This window comes from Augochlora pura, chromosome 11 (genome assembly GCF_028453695.1).
Source record: "Augochlora pura isolate Apur16 chromosome 11, APUR_v2.2.1, whole genome shotgun sequence".
Lineage (NCBI taxonomy): Eukaryota > Metazoa > Arthropoda > Insecta > Hymenoptera > Halictidae > Augochlora > Augochlora pura.
In genome coordinates this window covers 17,715,549-17,736,272 of record NC_135782.1, presented here as the reverse complement: position 1 = coordinate 17,736,272, position 20,724 = coordinate 17,715,549, and the positions used below count along the sequence as shown (strand labels likewise).

General features: G+C 42.0%; 1 protein-coding gene across 1 annotated transcript in view; it reads left to right on the top strand.

Moving 5' to 3' along the window:
* LOC144476820 (uncharacterized) overlaps positions 1 to 20,724 on the top strand; it is a 274,173-nt gene that overhangs the window by 237,038 nt on the left and 16,411 nt on the right. The window contains exons 2-5 of the mRNA XM_078194074.1: positions 9,041 to 12,657; positions 17,086 to 17,211; positions 18,361 to 18,471; positions 20,166 to 20,352. Of these exons, the coding sequence (XP_078050200.1) occupies positions 9,041 to 12,657; positions 17,086 to 17,211; positions 18,361 to 18,471; positions 20,166 to 20,352 (4,041 nt within the window). The remainder of the gene's footprint in view (positions 1 to 9,040; positions 12,658 to 17,085; positions 17,212 to 18,360; positions 18,472 to 20,165; positions 20,353 to 20,724) is intronic.

The following is a 20,724-nucleotide window of genomic DNA, read 5'->3' as shown; positions in this document are numbered from 1 at the left end:
TAAGTTTCTGACAATCCCAGAGGATCGTCCGTGGAATTCGCAGTCCTTGGACGATCTAATCGGTCGATCGGACCCCAATGGCCTTGAAAACATTCATCCGAAGGACTTTGAAATCATGACGACGTCAGCAACATTTTATTAACATTAATCTTTAGCTATTTCTTTCAGAGAAAGTATAATTAATTTAAGTAAAATTTACGTTAATAAATTTATGTTATACATTACCAAATGTATATAGGTACATTTATGGGAGCACGAGGTACATGATAAATTTTTTTTAAATTAATATAACAAAAATCATGCGAGTTATAAATTATTTTATCCAGAACGTTTTGTAAAATCTTTCGTCGACTTTGTCTCGTTTTAATAATTCTAAAAAATTTATTTAAGTAAAATTTACGTTGATAAATTTACTTTATATATTCCCAAGGATAAATAGTAATAATAAATAATAAATAATAATACTAAATAATACTGAATAAAATTAAAAATAAAGATAAAGAAGTAACCAGAGAAATAGGGAAAGTTCTATGGTGAAAATGGCGTAATCGCGTGGCAGGTGAGCCCTGCGATTCGTGGAACGATTCATCTCGCGGGACGATGGTGTGGGGGCCGGATGATTTTTCGGAGGGAAACGAAATGCGAATCGCCCATTAACCGCACGAGAGGGTAGAGAAGACGACCGTGCAGGATCGCGTGTGAGAGAAACCCGCGCGGACGAACGATACCTGGAGGCTTCTTGTACCTGTGTCTTAGGATGTAAGATCCGCCGTGTCTTGTTACTACTCTTATCTCCGTAGAAATATTAGAATCCCATTTAGATGGTATCGGGGTCGTCCATTGAGCACGATTACGTCTTTAGTTGTATGGAAGTTTTCTATTCGACATGCGAGTACCTCGTCCCCATCGTCTAACGGTTTATATAGTGATTTATTTGACGGTAAACCGCGTGCCATTTGGCCTGAATAAAATGTCTTAAAGTAGATACTTTCAGCTTTAATTCAAGCTAGGTTTCATAAAAATAATTCCACGGGAACACATCTAAAAATTTATTGAAAGTCATGCCTCGAAATCTTGTCTATCACCTAACGTCAAAATCGATTCTTTTATTTTTCCCAAATAACCTGACCATTCTATTAAAATATCAGTTACCCTATCTTAAAGTAGACACTTTCAGCTTCATTTTAAGCTAAGTTGCGTTCGATTTGGTCTCACAGGAACAAAATGCCGAATTTCGAAAATTATTCCTCTAAAAATCGACTTTTCCCAATGGACGAATTATTCTTATAAAAATTCGTGGAAAATCTCTAAGTTTAATTTTGGCCACCTGAATCGACCAGATCCTTTGTATTTCCAGAGCAAAGTGCAGTCTGCGGTTTAGCTGTACACATGTACCCTCACGCGAACACATAGAAAGCCCTTTACCCGTCAACGATGATTTACGACGAAGCGGTTCCCGCGTTTCAGACCGCTTTCCACGTGTCGTAGACCCGGGACTTACGCGCGCATGCATATGGAGACGTAAGAAGCGGTCACTCGAAGGCACGGCCGTTCGCCGAACGGAAAAGAAAAAAAAGTGTAAATTATCGCGATGTAGGAAGAGGCAGCGGTAGTAATGCCACGCAAACGAGACGCTGCCGGAAGAATCCCGAGATTTACTATTCACCCTTAATTGTAATGCCTCGCCGGTGTTACTGATTTCTATCGCCCCGTGACTAAGCTCTGCTTGACTTCCCTATAGAAAATCTAGTAAAACACTTTTCCCAAGCGATATAAATTCTATTTTCCGGAATCGTATGCTTTGCTTAAAAATACGCTGCTCAAAGATACCGCCTCGATGTAATCAACGCTGTCGATAAAATGACTCGCTATCGGCAATACGAAAAAATTATCGAGCCAATACCAGTCACGATGTTTGCACTTCCTCTCCGTAAAAATTTACGGAAGTGTTTGCTTTTAATCGTCTCGGGCTTGCTGTTTGCTCGGCCAAGGTAAAATGGGGATTTTTCATTCGTTTAATTCTATAGAAACCTCGTTCCGGGAATAAGCGAACGTGAATCCACCTGAAATTACAAATCACTGTATTTTTATATTTACTTTTAACGCGCTGCATTTTTTAATACGAGATGCTCGTGCAATGTTGATTTATTTAATAGCCTCTGAAATATAAGTACAGATATGGGAAAGATTGTGAAAGAATAGCAAAGTAATTTGTACATGTTAGGAATATACATTGCGAATGTATATTGGCAATGTTCATTATGAATGCACATTAGAAATGTTCATTATAAATGTATATTAGGAATGCACATTAGAAATGTCCATTGTGAATGTACATTAGGAATGTTCAATAGGGAATGTATTAATATATTAATGTTCAATTAGGAATGTTCAATAGGCAATACATGGGGAATGTTCATTAGGAATGTACATTGTGAACGTCCATTGTCAATATACATTACGAATGTTCATTAAGAATGCATGAACATTACGTATATGCAATACGAACTTGTATTATGAATATACATTGCGAATTTACATTAGGAATGTACATTATGAATGTACCTTACGACTATACACTAGGAATGTATGTACATTACGAATCTGCATTATGAATGCATGAATGCATGAATGTCACCTGTATAAATTACGAATTTGTTTTATAAATTCTACATTGCGAATATACATTACGAATGTGCATTAGGAATATACATTACGAATACATAAATATTGCGAGTACGCATTATCTCCGAAGTAAAAGATTAGAACCACCCTAGATCCTTGTTCGAAAAAGTTCAACTCTTCCTTTCCCAATATTAATTAACTCCGTTCGCTAATAATATATTTCTACGACAATTTTATTAATATTTGACATTAGCGAAGCCTCGGGTAACCGAGGTAGAAATCCTGGTATCGTTGTCACCGTTTCACGGGGCCCCGTTCCCGATGGTGGCGAAGGTCAGGCCGACGGATACTGTTAGGTATCTCGGGTTCGCAAAACAAAATCGCGCGAAAAATGGTGGCGGCGTCGGTGGTTCGGGATTGGTTGTCTCGTGCGGCGGCGTGGTAGCCGGCGCGTCGTACTTCTTTTATTTCTGTGCTTGGTTGCTTATAAGGAAACCGGTACCGTGTAATTACCTTGAGATACCGCTACAGTGTTATCACACCCTTTCCACTTTTCTCTTTGTCGTATCGCCGGTAGCGATAGAGATCTTTCCTCGTCTGTCTTTATAAAGTGGTTTGACCCGGGAGACCTTGACACTTGACTTTCGCGGCGCGCCGTATCCTTTCTTCATTGAACGGGACCGTTAGCTTCGCTGGATACGCGAAAGGGGTGACTCCTGCTTCCCCCTTCTGCGAAACTATTACGAACTGTTCTCTGTCGTCATTTTATGGTGGCGCTGTCTTTAGGAATGTATCGTGTCAATAGACACACTGTGAATATGCTTTTTGAATATTTATTGGGAATGTACATTAGGAATGTACATGGTGAATGTTTATTTGGAACAGGTTTTTCGAATATAAATTTTATAATGTGTGCTTTTAATGCTCAATGTGAATATTGACTAGGAATGTACATTTTGAATATACATTCTTAATGTTTTTCAGGAATGTGAATTTTGAAAATATATTCTGAATATTTATTGAGCCTGTGCATTGTGAATATTCATTTTGAACGTATGTCATTGATATCCATTTGGAACATGCATTACAAATGTGTATTCAGAATATTCATGAGAAATATACATTCCTAATATTCACTATGAATGTGCATTCCAAAATATACATTACGAATGTGCAACATTCGTATTATAACATTCAGTATGCACGTGCTTTCAAAGTACATATTCACTTTGAACAACCATTCAATATATTCATTACAAATGTAGTCTATGAATATTCATCGAGAATGTCCATTTGGAATGTGCATTATGAATTTATGTACGTTAAGAATGTATATTACAAATTTATGCACATTACCAATGTATATTACGAATGTATGTTCACTAGAAATGTAGATCATGAACTTATATATACTGCGAATGTGCATTACAAGTTCATATTACGAATATACATTGCGAAGATACAGTAGGAATGTACATTAGGAATATACATTCCGAATATGCATTACTAATGTTTGCATATTACTAATGAGATTTATGAATGTACATTGAGGGTCCCTATTACGAATATTAGATATTGAATGTTTCTTAGGAATGTACATTACTAATATACATTACGAATATACATTACTAATCCTTGCACATTGCCAATGTGCTTTATGAACATACATCGCGAGTACCTATTATGAATATTACTTACCAATATTTCTTAGAAATGTACATTACGAATATACATTACAAATGTACATTACAAACGTCCCTTAGGAATATACATTACGAACATACATTACAAATATACATTACAAATATACATTACAATCATCCATTCTAAATATGCATCACGAATCGAATCTTAAATTTTCGAACCCTAGGCCCGGAACCGCTTTCAGAAAACGGTTCGACCGAACCTTGAACATTCGTGATAGCGATATGGCAGTGTGCCAACCGGCCGCTAAAAAAGTCCACCGCCGATATCTGATCGGAAGTTCAAGTACGATAAACGGGCCCTCGCGCGCGCCCGATGCCACTAACGGTACCATCCCGATCCTTTCTCTTTCTATTGCCTTGTTGTATCTGCAATCACGATGGAAAGTCTTCCTCTTGTCTACATGGACGGACCGACTTGACCTAGGGTCCCCCCCGGTACTTGATCAACCAAATTCTTTTCTCACGATCCGTACGATTATTCTCTGTCGCTGATGCTAATCCACCGTGTACGGATAATTGTCGACGTTGTCGCGCCGCGCTCGATAATCTACAGATCGAAGTACCGTTCGACGATCCGTCGATCCTGCTTGCTTGCTGCAACTGTTCCGCTGTTTATTAATTAATATTGCGCGATCAGTAGACGTTAATATTTTTTTAATAGAAGGTAATACATTTTTAATAGAAGGTAATATATTTTTAATAGATGTTAGTATATTTTTAATGGACATTTATATTATTTTAATAGACATTCATGTATTTCTAATACACATTGATACATATTAAGTTTTCATTTCGTTGTTAGCTCATTATTAATTATAAAATTGGACTAGTTATTAATAGCAAATTTTTTTAAATCTCTGTATGATATTCCAAGGACATTATTACAACTTTCATGCTATTTTTTGAAAGAAGTTGCTTAAAAATAGAGTCATGAATCTTCTCCTTCGAAATCTTGTCTATCACCTAACGTCAAAATCGATTCTTTTATCTTTCCCGAATAACCTAACCATTCTATTAAAAGATTATTTACCCTATCATAAAGTAGACACTTCCAGCTTCATTTTAAGCTAATTTGCTTTTGATTTGGTCTCAGGGGAACAAATTGCCGAATTTCGAAAATTATTCCTCTAAAAATCGACTTTTTCCAATGGACGAATTCTTGCGTCAAATGGTCAACAATTCCGGATTGAACACTAGGTCTTGATAAAAATTTTAATATTGCGTCTATATCATCTTAAAGTAGACACTTCCAGCTTTAATTTAAGCTAAGTTTCATCAAAATAGCCCCACCTGAACTCATGTAACAATGGTTCAAGTTCAAATATTGCATTATTATCAATGCTATAATTTCACTAATTGGCTCTAATAATTTTTCTTGAAGAACTCGGCAATTTTGATACAATATAAGTTACTAGGTCTTAAAGTAGACACTTCCAGCTTTAATTTAAGCTAAGTTTCATAAAAATAGTCTCACGAAGAACGCATTTAGAAACCATTTAATTGTAACATTTCCGTGCTCTTTTTGATTGGCTCCGCCGGTCCATCGATCCTAACGGTGCTCGAAATCTGTCAGCCCGGGCGCCGTGCAGCATCGCGTTCTATCGGGGAAGATCTCGATCGCTGGGCCCCGTGACTCTAAAGAATTTCGCCCGGGCATGACGGGGCCCGAACGAAAGAGAGGCGACCCCGAGGCGCAAAGAAACAAACATTCGTCGCGTACGGAACACCGTGAAGTAACGGTACAGGGCCACTCTCTCGGCGGGCCCCGGTGGAAAAAGAAAGGAGGAGAAAATAAAAAGAAGTAACAAGACCGACCGGCCATCCGCGACCCCGATGAGCGTCCCGTTCTTTCGAGAAGACTGGCTCTGCTCCCCCTCTCTCTCTCTCGCCCCCCTCCTCGACATCGCTTCCTTGTTCTCATTCACGTTCTGTTTACGGCTCCCCGGACTGGACACCTCTGGGCCGCTCGATTTTTCCATGGTGCCTCCATGGGGCCTCTCCGATAATTAGACTCCACTTTTAGGAGTTTACTATGCAACGGGATCGACCGTACCCCCACTCTTTCTCCGTGGATCTCGTGACTAGAAACTGTTTCCTATATCGCAAGTCGTTCGAGGATTTACGGAATTTTTATGGATATTACGGGGAGCTGTTTTACGGTAGTTTTTGAGTGATAGTCTTTATGGGTTTTTAGTAATATTTTATAGAAATTCAGTATTATGGTTTGTCAGATTTTTAGGGTATTTTTGTATTTAGGGTATGTTTTTAATTACGGGTTTATGGTTTAAGGTTATGTCAAGGTTTATGTTTAAGGGATGGTGGTATTTTTTGGGGGAATATTTTAACGATTTTTATTTGGAAATTATTGTTATGGTTTTTTGACAATATTTTTGTAATATTCAACAATGTTTTTTGTAAATTATTGGGTAGATCAATAGTAGATAAATAATATTTTATTGTTGATTAATAATTTAAGAAACTGTGGTGTTTCTTTGGGAATAATTTTCTCTGCTTTTATTCGACGATTATTGCTATAATTTTAGAACAATATTTCTTCAAAATTTAGCATAATTTCCCACGAGACTTTTTTTGGATATTTTACTGTTATTTAATTGTTCAATAATTCAAGAAAATGTATTTAATATTCGGCTTTCTTGTAGATTATTTGATATTTTATTGATATTTAATTTATGCTATAATTTCAATTATTTAATGGTTCAACGATATTGTATTTATATTGATATTCTATTGCTATTTAATTGCCTAATAACTATATTATATTTAATACATATTTTATTACATTAATATTATATTTAATATTCGACTTTCTCCTAGACTATTGGATATTTTATTGATATTTTGTTGCTATTTAATTGTCTAATAATGCAAGAAACTATTATATGACACTGCTTTGAATTGGACAACCCTATAGTGTCTTCCCGATTATATAATTATATTAAAAATCATACTATTAATATTATTCAAAAAATATACCTTCTCAGACTTAACAAATTCTCTCCTACCAAGCATACCTAAGTATACCTTAACCTCTGACCTCAGACAGCTTGGTAATACTCAGTAAACAATATCCCGGATTCGCATAACCGCGACACATAGCGTCCGGACCAACGAGACCGGAAATCGCTATCCCACAATGCAAACAGCGTAGGAGAAACAGCCGTCACCGACCGATTAATAGTCCGCAAGATTCGATCGAAGTCAAAATGTCAGCGAACAACAACGAAACCAGAAATCCAGCCACCATCTACACGCCAAGCGTCTTTTTTCCAATAGCGTCGAAAAGACCTGTCCGATTCCGCGTTACACGACGAAACGTCGAATGGAACCAACGGGGAGCCAAACGATCTCTCGACTATATACGTCGATGCGAACGATTATCGCGTCTCCTGCACGCATTGTTACAGATCCGTTTACATTAGCCGAACTTTCCCTTCGCGAATAGTGCCGGAACGAAGGCGGCCCCGGCGTTGCATGTTCGTGATTATACGGCGCGCGGGCGCGTTCCAACGCCGGCACCAATTATTCACATCGGGATCAACGAACACCGCGGACGCGCCGTTATTGCTCTATAATTCTATGTAAACACCATTCGGGCTCGCAATAATAAAGACGTGTCGCGACCGGGGGAAATATCGAATGATTAGCACCGCGGCCCTCGGTGTAATTGAATTAACCGCGCCGGGACGAGCCACGGCGAATAAGTCGAGCCGCGAACAATGAGATACCGCGTCGCGATACGATCTCTTTGCAACAGTACACCACGAGCCGTGATACTGGAGTCGCGCGGTCGTTGCTTTCGCCGAAATCACGGCTTAAGTCCCATTCTAAAATACAAAATAATCCGCTATATGATTATTGAATAGAAATCGTAATTAACAGACACTAGGCACATTGATATTTATTGGAAAATAATATTTAAAAAGTGGAGATTGAAATATATGGTTCACTAAGCACTGGATGTCTTTAGAATGTCCATTTCATGTCTCTTTTTCGTCTGAATGTCATACGACCTAAAATGGACATTGATAAGACGTTTTCAAGACGTTATAAAAGGAATGACAGAATTTTATATAAATTTCTCTTAACCATTTGAGTGCCACAAGACAATAATTAAGTCATTAATTTCTATGATAATTATATGATATTTTTAAAACAATAATTGTAACGCAGGATGTTTTTAGGACGTTCGTAGGACGTTCCAAGCATCTAAAAGTCACCATAAAGATATCCAAGGAACGATTTATAGACAATAATTAAGCCACTAATTTCCAAGAGTATTATACAATTTTTTAAAGAAAATAATTGTTACACGGGATGTTTTTAGGCCGTTTGCAGGACGTTCGACACCTCTACAAGTCGTCTCAAAAATATTTAAAGAACGTTTTAATGATAATAATTAAGTCACTAATGTCCATGAGTGCTACACGACATTTTAAAGACAATAATTGTAATAAAGGACGTATTTAGGACGTTCGCACGACGTTCGGAACGTCTACAAATCGTCTCAAAAATATCTAGAAATCGTCTCTCAAAAATATCGAAAAATCGTCTGAAGAATATCGAAAAATCGTTCCAAAGAGAATAATTAAGCCACTAATTTCCAAAAATATTCTACAACATTTTAAACACAACAATTAAGCTAACAATACTTTCCAAGAGTATTATCCAATCGAAATTTATTTTTGCAGAATCCCCGGCGGCCGAGAACAGGCAGGGTCGGATGTCGCTGCAGGCGGAGCCGCCGTCGTCGAAGGCGAAGCGTGAGCAGGCTCTGCGGAGCATCCTGGCAGCCAGGAGACGTCAGATCTTCAGCCAACGTCCTGTCGAGCCGCGTATAGCCAACCAACGTACGCCAAGACCGGCTGACTCCAATCTGAAAGAGTCTGGAGACGTGTTAGAGGCGCAGGAAACTAGGCACGGAATGTACGTGACAGTGTCTGTCGGGGAGAAGGGAGAACTGGAGGAGGATTTGGAATCCTCGAAGGACCGGGGCGTTGAAATCGTTCCAAAGGATGCTGAGAAAACGTACAAAGAACCTGGCAAAACGACGACAGAAGCTAGCCCTAAGAAGCCTATCCCTGAGGGCACTGATGGTGATGCGAAGGGAGTAGCAATTGGCTCCAGAGGATCTTCAGTGTCTTCAAAAAATTTGACGTCGTCATCCCCGACAGGATCCGGCCAAAAGGAGCTAGAATCGCGGAAGAAGAACATCGTGTCGATGCCAGAATCTTTGTACAATTATTTTCGGCCTGTGGAGAGCAACATCCCGGTAGAAGACATGTCTCAGTTCTTGTACTTCGGTCAGAAGATCCAACCGGAGGCGTCTAATACCCCAGGAAACGAGACGATAGAGGCAACTGAGGTGATACCAACGGTAGCTAGTTCTCGACGACGCTACTCCATGAAGCGACCAGGCACCACGACTCCGGCACCAGAGGACACCGAGGAGACGAACGTCACCGTGGATCGCCAGGTGGCGGAGAAGAGCAAAGCATCGAAGCTGAAGAGCGCGTACAGGAGCCCTGAAGGTCTGTATTATCGTAAAGGCAGACCGACGGACCCGACGATCGCGTCGAACGTGATCATCGCGTCGGACGTCGTCGGCAGGAACGTTACGGATCAGTTGGGCGACGTCGAGCCGTCCGCTCACGCTCCGGCCCAGCTGCGCGACGAGAGAGGAAGTGCCGCTGCCCACGTGCCCGCAGAAACGAGGAATGCGCCTGCTGGGACGGGGGGCAGCGCGGCCGCCTCGACCCAGATACCCGGTCGGCAGCCAGTTTCCGCGGACAGGCCGGCCGCGGAAAGTGAAATCAGTTTTCGGGATCGGGTGGACTCTAGGAACTCGTCCATTAACAGCTCAGACTTGTCGTCGGGGAACTCCACGCTGCAATCATCAGCAGGGGTAGTCTCAAAAGAGGATACCCAAGACAAGTCTCTTTCGGAGATGTACGCGGACCACACAGAGCAGATAAGACGCTTGGACGTCTACGGTCGCGGCTTGGAGCAGCCTCGTGCCCGCGAGAGCAACAACATCGAGACGTCGACGTCCAGAGAGAAGGCTGTTAGGCCAACGACGGAGCCGTTCAGAGTCGACTGGACGTCGCCGGAGACGTCCACCCTGAGGATAATCGTGACCGACGGCAGCCTGGACGAGCGGTATACCGTTAAACCGGTCGATTCCGCGGAACGAGTTCGCCCTTCCGGCGACGTTCCTACTACCTTAGCTCCAACGACTCCGACCGGTGCATCGGACCCTGCCGAGGGGACGGCGAGGTCCAGGGAGCCGCATCGCCGCGTCGGCAAGGGCGGCGAAGGGTATCGAGAGCATCGTCGACATCAGGAACAACAGCAGCAGCACGTGTACGCTTACACGATAACGAACGTGACGCGGCTGTTGCGCAACTACACCGGACCTGGGCTAAGCAGAGAGGAGCACGGCGGCGGCGACGGCAGTGGTACGACCGAGATAACGACCGGATCAGCGCCGCGGCGTCAGCCACCGCCGCCGTCTCTTCTGCTGCTTCCTCGTGCCGGTAGTGGTATAGAGGCGGACCGAGCGCCGGCGGAACTCAGTGCCGGCAGAACCGTCGAAGCAGTCGCAGCCGGTCGAGCCACGACTGCCGTACCATTGGTGGGGGAACGGCAAAGGAAAGTAGGCACAGTCGCGGCGGACAGGGCACCGACGCAGCACCAGCACCAGCAGCAGCTGACCGTAAACAAGAGCGGCCCGAGGTCGAGCAGACCGACGGAACTGGCCAGCAGGGGCGCCGTCCGATGGAATCACACTAAGACTAGGAACACGGATCTGGAGAGCTTCGGGGACAGACGGTTTCAGCGGAAGACGGCCAGCGCGGTGCTCAATCAGCGGATCGGCCAGGAGGACGACTCGGCTAAGAGGAGAAGGCCGGCGAATGGACAGCACGGTGCTTCCGGCAGGCGGCTGAAGGGAGCCAAGGAGGACCAGCGTCCGAGCGACCACCGCCCTGTGAATGGCTCCGACGTGGACGGTTCGACGATCGAGAGCCAACCGGGGGATGCGCTCCGTACTGTGAACAACGGCAACAGGACAGCGGCGGACAGTATCGCGATGGAGCAGAGGACGTCGCCGAGTTTAGAGGCGGTCGAGCCGACGACGCGGTCGGTCGGAAATTCCACCGATTCCGCGAGTTCGACCACCGACTACCCGGATACCAAAGACCAATTAAACTTGTCGCGAAGTGAAATGGAAAGTGTGGCCGCGAGCGCGGCAAACGGTTCGCCGACCGTGACAGTGACCGCCGCGACGGTCGACGCGACGACCGAGCCGAAAGGAACGGGCACGACGCCGTTCCCGGTGCCAGTTTTTCCAGTTACACCCAGAATAATCACGGAAACGGTACGCGCGCCGCCCGAGAACGAGACTTTCACCTTGCAGCCGACCGAGCCTGTCGGCCGCGATGCGAGCCCGGTGACGGACCCGAAAACCAACGGATCGTTCGAGGTGGCCAACATGGACCCCTCGGAGATACAGAAGATGTACCGGTCCAAGAACGTCACCACGACGACCACCACCTCGACGACGACCGAGGTGACCACACCGGCGACTACCGTGCAGATCGAGATCTCCACGGGGCCTGAGGCCCCAGAGCGCAAGCTGCCAGCGGACCCCCGGAAACGCTTATCCGGGGAGAGGTCGCCGGAAGTCAGGGGCCGCAACCTGTCCGACAAGACCAAGGATAAGGACGACGTGCTGCCGATCATGCAGCTGTACAACGACTCGGACATATTTAATGGAAGTGGGCCCATGCACTCGTTTGGGCCTGATAGAAGGACCGAGGTGCCGACTCAGAAGACCCAGATCTCCAGGACGACCGAGAAAGTGGACGCGACCGCCAAAAACGCCTCCAGCGATGTCACCAGTGGGCCCACCCGGGGCCCTTTCATCGAGACAACGAGGAAGGACAGACACGAGGACACCCGCGAGTCCTACACCCACGTCCCGCCGACGGGCCCCGGCAGAGGCGGGTCCGCGAACAACAGGACCCGGCACAGGCCCGTCTATCATCACGCGATCCTGCCGGAATACAACGTCTCCGTGTACCCGGACGAACTGAACAGGACGTTCTTCGAGGCCGGGCTGATCTCGGTCAGTCCCAGGGAGTCGGTGAACATCAGTGAAGTGATATCGAAGCGTCACGACGGCGACGCGATCGCCTCCCAGGAGACCGTCGCCGTGGTCAGCTACATCCTCGCGACCCTCGTCGTGTTCCCCATCGCCGTCGGCGTCGGCCTCATTCTCAGAAGACTGATACTTAGGAATCGTAAGGTGAGTGAACGATGGGATCCACTTCGTGGAAAGCACGTAGATATAGGTCGGCGAACGAAAGTGGTCGTCGGCTATGGTGATCTTCGGCGCATGGCTCGGTGGCCAGACTCCGCGCGTGAAAGTTCGCGGAGGTGTATAAGGGGAATCGGGCTGCTGGTGTCAGTGACCTCCTTACTTTACGGCCAACCTCTATGAAACGCGGGCGACGCTCTGCTGAGCGAAGAAATCCGTCGTCACGCCGCGCATTTACTTCCGTGGACTGTATACACGGTGTACGAGAATTTTTAATTCGTCGACTTCTTTTCGTCGCAGACTGAGAAGGAAGATTCCTTAGGTGATTTAAAGAAACTTTTTCCTTTACGAAAATCTTCGCAGACGCTTCGTTAGCGAGTTATTGAGCTAAAACACTGACCAATGGGACGGCGAGTCCGGCTGGCGCTCTGCCCTCGCGCAAAGGTGACGGCGGAGCGTCAGCTGCACTTGCTACCCATTGGTCAGGGTTTTTGGTTAATAACTCGGTAACGGGGCCAGGTAGAAGAATTTTGCAAAGGAAAAAGTTGTTGCAAATCCTTCAAAGAATGTAATAACAGGCCAAAAACCTTTCTATTTCTTGAAACAAAATTTTAAATTATTTATAAATTACAGATTTCTATACAAAACAAAAGTAGCTTGCCTGCAGTCATCTAAATTCTTCTGCTATAAGATTCGCCTATTCATCTCTCCATAAATGAATAAATTCTGCTTATAATAAATTCAAGGAAAATCCCAGTGATATCAGAGAATATTATTAAATACAGAACAGTTCTAATTAACTCTGGAAAAAAATCGTAGGTTCTCGGGAACGGCGATGAATAATCGGCACGTACGAGCGTGCGGACGAGAGCCGTCACGGTTGAGATATGTCGGACGTGCCCGGACACGTGGCCGGGTTCGTCGAAATTCAATCTAGCGGCGCATTAATCGGGTCGCTCGGGTGAATCGGAACAGCTGAACGAAGAGCCGCTCGAAATAATATCCTCTTGAACCGTTCGGAACCTTTTTATCGGATTCTCGTCTCGGTTTCCTTTCGGTGAACAAAGTTGCCTTGCAAAAAATCGTATGATTTACGGCCGCGGCCCGAATGAACCGTATCTGGCCGATGATCGGCTAAATCGAAACGCAAATCGTATGGTGGTTGCCACTTAGGTACCGTTACGCAGCCCCGCGGATTATCATCGGCCGGGAGCATTTATCATCCGGCCATTAACCGGGAGGGACGCCTTTCGTGTAATCTCGCGGTTAAGGAATGGGGAGCCGCCGCGTACACCGTCAGGTTCACCGGTCCCGATGATTAGCTTTGAAGTATCGCGTGCTCGGCACCGTTCGACTGTTTCTCCGCGAAAATCGCCGGGATTTGAGGGAACGCGCCGGCGAGAGACGCGCTCTTACGGAGCAGAAACAATGATTTTTAACCAGGAGTTGGATGGCTCAGTTTTGAAGCATTAAGATCATTATTGTTATTAATATATATACTCGAAAATTCTTGTTTTATATATTACAGAAAATAATCTCTGAATCACTAACTTGACCTATAATGGCAAAAATATAATAATAGTCGAACTCCTAAATTTTGTTAATAATAGCAAAAATATAATAATAGTCGAAATCCTAAACTTTGTTAATAATAACAAAAGTATACAAATAATCGTCGATTAGATTCTTCAGTCTTAACAATTTTGATTAATTTCATCTATGACATCACGTTCTTCAACAGAGACAAATTATTGCTTCTAAGAACAATCAACAGTCCAGTCGAATAATTTAAATTCATAAGGAAAAAAGTTCATTTCGAGCACATATTTGTTCACCTCGTATTTCTCGGTAGTCGAAGCCTTGAGGAAAAAAAGGCAATCATTTCCACCGAATGATTAAAAATAATTCCTGAATGCCTTTTTTATGCGAGAGCTTCGTGCCCAGGCGAGGTAACGTTAATGGACGTCGTTGATAAACAAAGTCGAGCATCGTGACGCGATGCGCCGCAATTCCTTCGGTGCTCGTCCTTCATCTCGCGACGAACGGACGTCGATTGATCGTTATAGTAATGCTCGGACTTAAAAATTTCGTCACGCTTAAATGTACACGGTCCATCACCAATCTCCGTTGTACAGTGACTGGCGAAGCTCGGAGATGTCTTTATCTCGATATAGGAGACTCGAGGATCAATGGAGACGAGAATAAGAAGTAATCGTTTGTCAATAAAATGTTTAAATTTATTAATTTTCGTCGTAGCTTTTTAAATATACTGTCAGTGAATTGGTGAGATTTTTCTGATTAAATCGAGCCCAAACACGACGGAATTCGGACCAGTTTTAGTAAAAACTCATGTACCGGGTGGACAAATAGCAATCAGATCAATTAGGGCATTTTGATTTTGCTTGATAATACGAAAAAAGACGTCAAACTTTCACTGAACCTTTATTTTAGTATCTAGAGTTGTATCTATATTCATGTAATACTGTACTAGTTTTATAAATATAGTCAAAACTATAGTGATTTTGGAAATCTCAAAATTTTTGTTTTCCATGCACTGCGGCTATAAAAATAGGTGTAGATAGGTCGCGTTGGTACTCATTTTACTCGGGAAACTCCCAGCTATTCAACTATATTACTCTCGTAAAGCTAAAGCAAGGTTTGCAGTAAATAAAATTGTCAGGTTATGTCAGCTTATGTCTATGCACAGTGTCTATAAAAATAAGCGTAGATAGGTCGTGTTGGTACTCATTTTACTCGGAAAAATCCCAGCTATCCAACTATACTACTCTCGTAAAGCTAAAGCAAGGTTTGCAACAAATAAAAACGTTTTTTATTAATTACCATGTCGCTGTCTCTGTAAACACTGCGCCGTCTTTCAGTATACCAACTCCGCGACTCTGCCATTGAGCCGACAATGAGCATTATACAGCGTCAATGACACGCTATCAGGGATCGTTGAGTCAACAATTATGATCGCCCAGGGTCCACACCGCCGCATAACCCGTCGCCGTCCTTTGAGCGGGAACGCGGCGTGACATCCCATCGTTAGATCCATTGGACGGTATAATGCCTGGGCATAATGAGAAAATAAATACGGGATTGCGTAACGCTAGGGATATCTCCGTTCGCAGTATTGTTCTCGTTAAGCGTTTAATCGCGTGACTCGCCGCCGGTGAACACGACGACCGTTACTTTTCAAGGGAAATATTGAAATCGACTCGCATAATCATGGAAAAATTCGGACGAAATCATTGCTCGTCCTTCGCGCGCGAATAAGATATTATTCCGTGGCGTTGGATACGCGTCATCGGCCTTCCATGCGGACCGCGGCGATGCTGTGTCGATTTGCAAAGTATTTGGGACGATTTCTTGCTGCAAAATCAATTTTTTAAGGTTATAATGTTGAACGAATTTTTTGGGTATTTTAAGTGATAGTTTTTCAGGGTATAAGGTATTTTATATAATGTTAGATTATATCATTAATATTAAATATTAAGCATTAGGTCCAATATTAATATTAGATATTAATATTAAATATTAAGTATTAGGTTCAATATTAAATATTAGGTTCAATATTAATATTGAATATTAATATTAAATATTAAATATTAGGTCCAATATTAAATTAAATATTAAATATTAGACGCCAGATTTTTGGAGCCACAAATTATAAAATACTTCAACCCATTACTCAATAATAAATGGAAAATCTTAAAACTCGACACGACGACCTGAATTTGCACTGACTCAGCCACGGTTTCGTCGAGTCGAATGGCAATTGTCACAGTCGGAAAAACAGAAGCACCAGCGCTCGGCAAACCGCGCGTGTCAACCGACAATGTAAACAGTCGCATATTTCCTTGCAGATTTGCGTCAACCGTCGCGTCGTGCCGTTTCTTTTTTTTTTTGTTCACCTTTATCAGTCGCGGGAAGTTTGCCGTGCGTTTTGCATATTTCCAAGACCACCGGAGTCAGCGTGTTATCTGTGGAATTCGCGCGCGCGCGCGCGACGTGTGTCGAAACGAATTTCGTCCTCCAACGAAAGCGAACCGAGAATCCGCGATTTGTTTCGTGCACACGAAGGACGCGTGACGTGCAACAATGTTCGTAATCGGAGAATTAAATTATAAAATCATGGAGAAGAGGTAAAAGAAATCGTCGACGATTATACAAATTTTTAACTTTAATAATTGATAATTATTATAATTTTTTAAGTTCCCCTTTAATTGCAGTTTAATTTGAAATTTTCCACTTCCCAATTTTTCAATTTTTTAATCATTTTATTTCTCAACGCTTTAGTTGTTTAATTTTCTAATTTCTTGATTGTATAGTTTAATTCTAGTATGATATATGTTTCTCAATTTCTGGGGGGGAATTTAATGATACCGTTTAACAATGTTTGTTTTGGTCGCGCAGGTGCTCGAGGAGTCGGACACGTCGTCGGAGATCAGTTGCCGGAAGGACGCGTTGAACCTTGAGAACGGCGACTTTAAAACGTCGATAGAAAAGGCGATCACGAAGCTGCCAAGGATACAACACCTGGTAAGCATCAGCTCACTAATTTATTAATAGCAATACTTCCTATTCTACTCATAATTTAATACAAGTCAAACTATTTATATAATAACAATTTATCTGCCGTTTGGTCTCTATAACTCATCCTTAAATACTTCATATTTTTCTGAAATTATAATCATATATTTTCCATACATAATAAATAATTACAATAAATAATTAATAATAAATAATTAACCGAGAACAAGAGAAGGGTGTTTTCTAGAAACCACCTCAAAAGTAATAGTAATTTTTATTCATAATTCAAGAAATAATTTACAAGAATAGCACATAAGAAATCCCTCTGGAATTGTTATTTAAAAGAAAACTAACCAGCATTGAAAAATCAATTGCCAGGCCTCTGATAAATTAATTATTAATCCCTAATTGTGAAGGATTATTCTCGGAGTAATTACGTGATTTTTGAAAGTAATCGATAAATATAGATCGCTGCGGTTATCAGTATCCTTCAGCTGGTTCCTTCGACCTAGATTACAGTCAGCATACCGATGTTCGTGGCGAATAGTTGCATAGTTAACAGCGTACAAATCAGTTATACTTGAAGCCTAACATCGGCCACTAATTACGCTCTTATCTCGGGACCCATCTAGCCGCGATTACATCTCTAGCGGAGCAATTACATAAAGCACCAAAGCAATAGCTCACACGCGAGTGAGCCTGATCGGTTTCCGTCGGGTTCAGAACAACAGGCCGCGTTGCACGGTGAACTTGTAAACATTTATTTCGTGAATTCGCAGCCACGTTTTCTTTCCGTGTTGAAAGGTGCACGGAGTGCGACATTCGACTACCTTTCAATTAGAAAGACAATCGGGCTGCAGGGATCCTGAGAACTCAGTGAAAATGGCGCGATTTGCTGTATTGTATTTGTTAAAGAAAGATATTCTTTTCTAGAGCAAAATATATTTTAATAGAGGAAAATATACTTTTCTAGAGAAAAATATATTTTTCTAAAGCAAGATATACTTTTCTAGAGCAAGATATATACTTTTCTAGAGCAAAATATATTTGAGTAAAAGAAAGTATTCTTTGCTAGAGTAATAATAATAATACTAAGAATAATAATTTAAAGGAAGTGCAATAATTGTATATCAAGAACGTTTATTTTTTCTCACGCAGTGTCACGAAGCGGAGAAACCGCCGCCCCCGTCGTCGCAGGAATCCAGATGGGAGTTTCCTAGAGATAAGCTTAGGTTACAGACGGTCCTCGGGCAAGGAAACTTCGGCCAGGTAAGAGAGGCATTATTTTCTACATTGAGCGGAACAGGAACGCCGTGAGGCTAAGCCCCGGTGCCCCAAGGCGGTCGCGGCCGCGTGATAATAAATCGTTGGACGTTAGCGCGAAACATTCAGCGCGCTCGCAAAACCGCGAATTTTATGCCAACGTAGCGGCCTTGGGATTCTTGGGAACACGGCGAACGCGTTGCGGCGCCACTGATTTTCATTAAGCAACACCATTTCGTTCTATGGTGTAACCAATCGGAATTTCGAGGAAACTCATTCGCATCGTCTGCAATTAAGGCATTAAATTAAGTAACAAAATTTTTAATATTGAGTTAAGAAAAAATTATTTTGCTTTTGATAAAAATTTAATATGTTGTAGAGTATCGTATTTGGAACAACTTTTTCCTTTGCAGAAAACGTCTGCTGTTTTTGGTTTCTGAGATATTTAAGGAAAACTGTAGACCTAACATTGACCTAACCTAGAACTAACGTGGATCTAGCTTAGACCTAACATAAACCTAATTTAGACATAATCTAGACTAAAAAATACTCATGAGAAGATAGTACAGACTTTGTGAGAACGTAATAAAAATTGAGTAAGCGAATCACAAAACAATAATTGCAGATAATAAATTTAATATTGTTGTTAAATTATTGTTGACTTATCAAACATGTTACGAAAGGAAATTAATTTTTATTTAACTCCAGTCTATAGAATTATTAATCACAGAAATTCTGGCTTTAAATAAAACTACAAGTCATGTGATCTAGGTTAGGTCTACGTTAGGTCCACAGTTTTCCTCAAAGATCTCCGAAACTAAAGCAGATAGAAATTTCTGGCAAAGAAGAAACCTGTTCGAAAATTCGAGCTCTACGCTACACTTAAATTTCATTTAATTATCTTTTATTAATAATTACCAGTTTGTTAAATAATTATATATTATCTTCAGCCCATTGAATTCTGACGATTGAATCGTCTTCCACTTAAATTATCTATGTTCCTAGCGATTTAGCATTCGTCTTGACCGATCATCGCGCGTGAAATTATAGACATTAGTATTGGGTTGCACGAGCTGTTGCGCAACAGATCGTGGAAACTTTTCGCCCCGATCCAGGAATATACACAAGTGTGCCCGAAGTCGTCGAAAAATCCATAGGTGTTTCGCGGAACGTATCTGACGCGCGTTTCAGACGAAAGGGAATACTAACGATTGCGCAATCGATGGTTGTTCATAGGTTTACCTATTGTTCAATTGTTGGTTGCGCAACAACTCTCAGATTATTGTTCTCGACCAGCGATTTCGAGTTTCGTGCGCGAGAAGACTGAATTCAATATTTTTTGACATCCTCGGATATCTAAAAAAGAAAAATTGAAATCTATTAAATCTAAATTAAATTTAAATCTAAATTATCTAAGATTAAAATAAAAATAACTAGAATGGAGTTACCACCAAGTTTTCAAATAATTTAGTAAAATAATTAGTATTGTCCACATTTCCTTGAAAACGAGTTTTTCCTGGAAAAACTTCGCAGAATGCGGGAAATTGTATTTAAAACGAGGTTTCCGAGACCATTTAGTGCTCCGAAATGATCGAATGCCTGAAACGCTGGTCGAAATTGTTGCCACGCGTGTCCGAGGAATGCGCAATTAAGGCGTGATTAAGTCGACGCTATTTACGGCTGATTTGTCCGTCATCCAGGTCTGGAAGGCTGAGGCTGACGACTTGACCGGTCATCAAGGCACGACCCGTTTAGTCGCCGTCAAAACAGTGAAGGAGGGCGCTTCCGACAGGGAAGAGGAGGACCTGGTTCGGGAGCTCGAGATCATGCAGCAGCTTGGCAGTCATCCGAACGTCGTGACGCTCCTGGGCTGTTGCACCGAACAAGGTGAGTTTTAACTGCCAATATAATATAATAAATATAATATAATAAATATAATATAATAAATATAATATAATAAAAATAATATAATATAGTAAATATAATAATACTATATAATTAATATAACGTAATATAGTAAATATAATATAATAAAAATAATATAATATAGTAAATATAATATAACGTAATATAAGAATTGTATTAATATTAATATAGTAAAAATACTATGACCACAGTAAATCCATAAATTATGATAAAGATCGTCGGCGATCCCAGCGAGCAAATTCTCGGCTCGAATACAACTCGATCTCTCGATCAGGCACGAGGCACGAAGCTCTGAGATCTTAATCAAGCCGAACAGCACAATTAGACATTAAA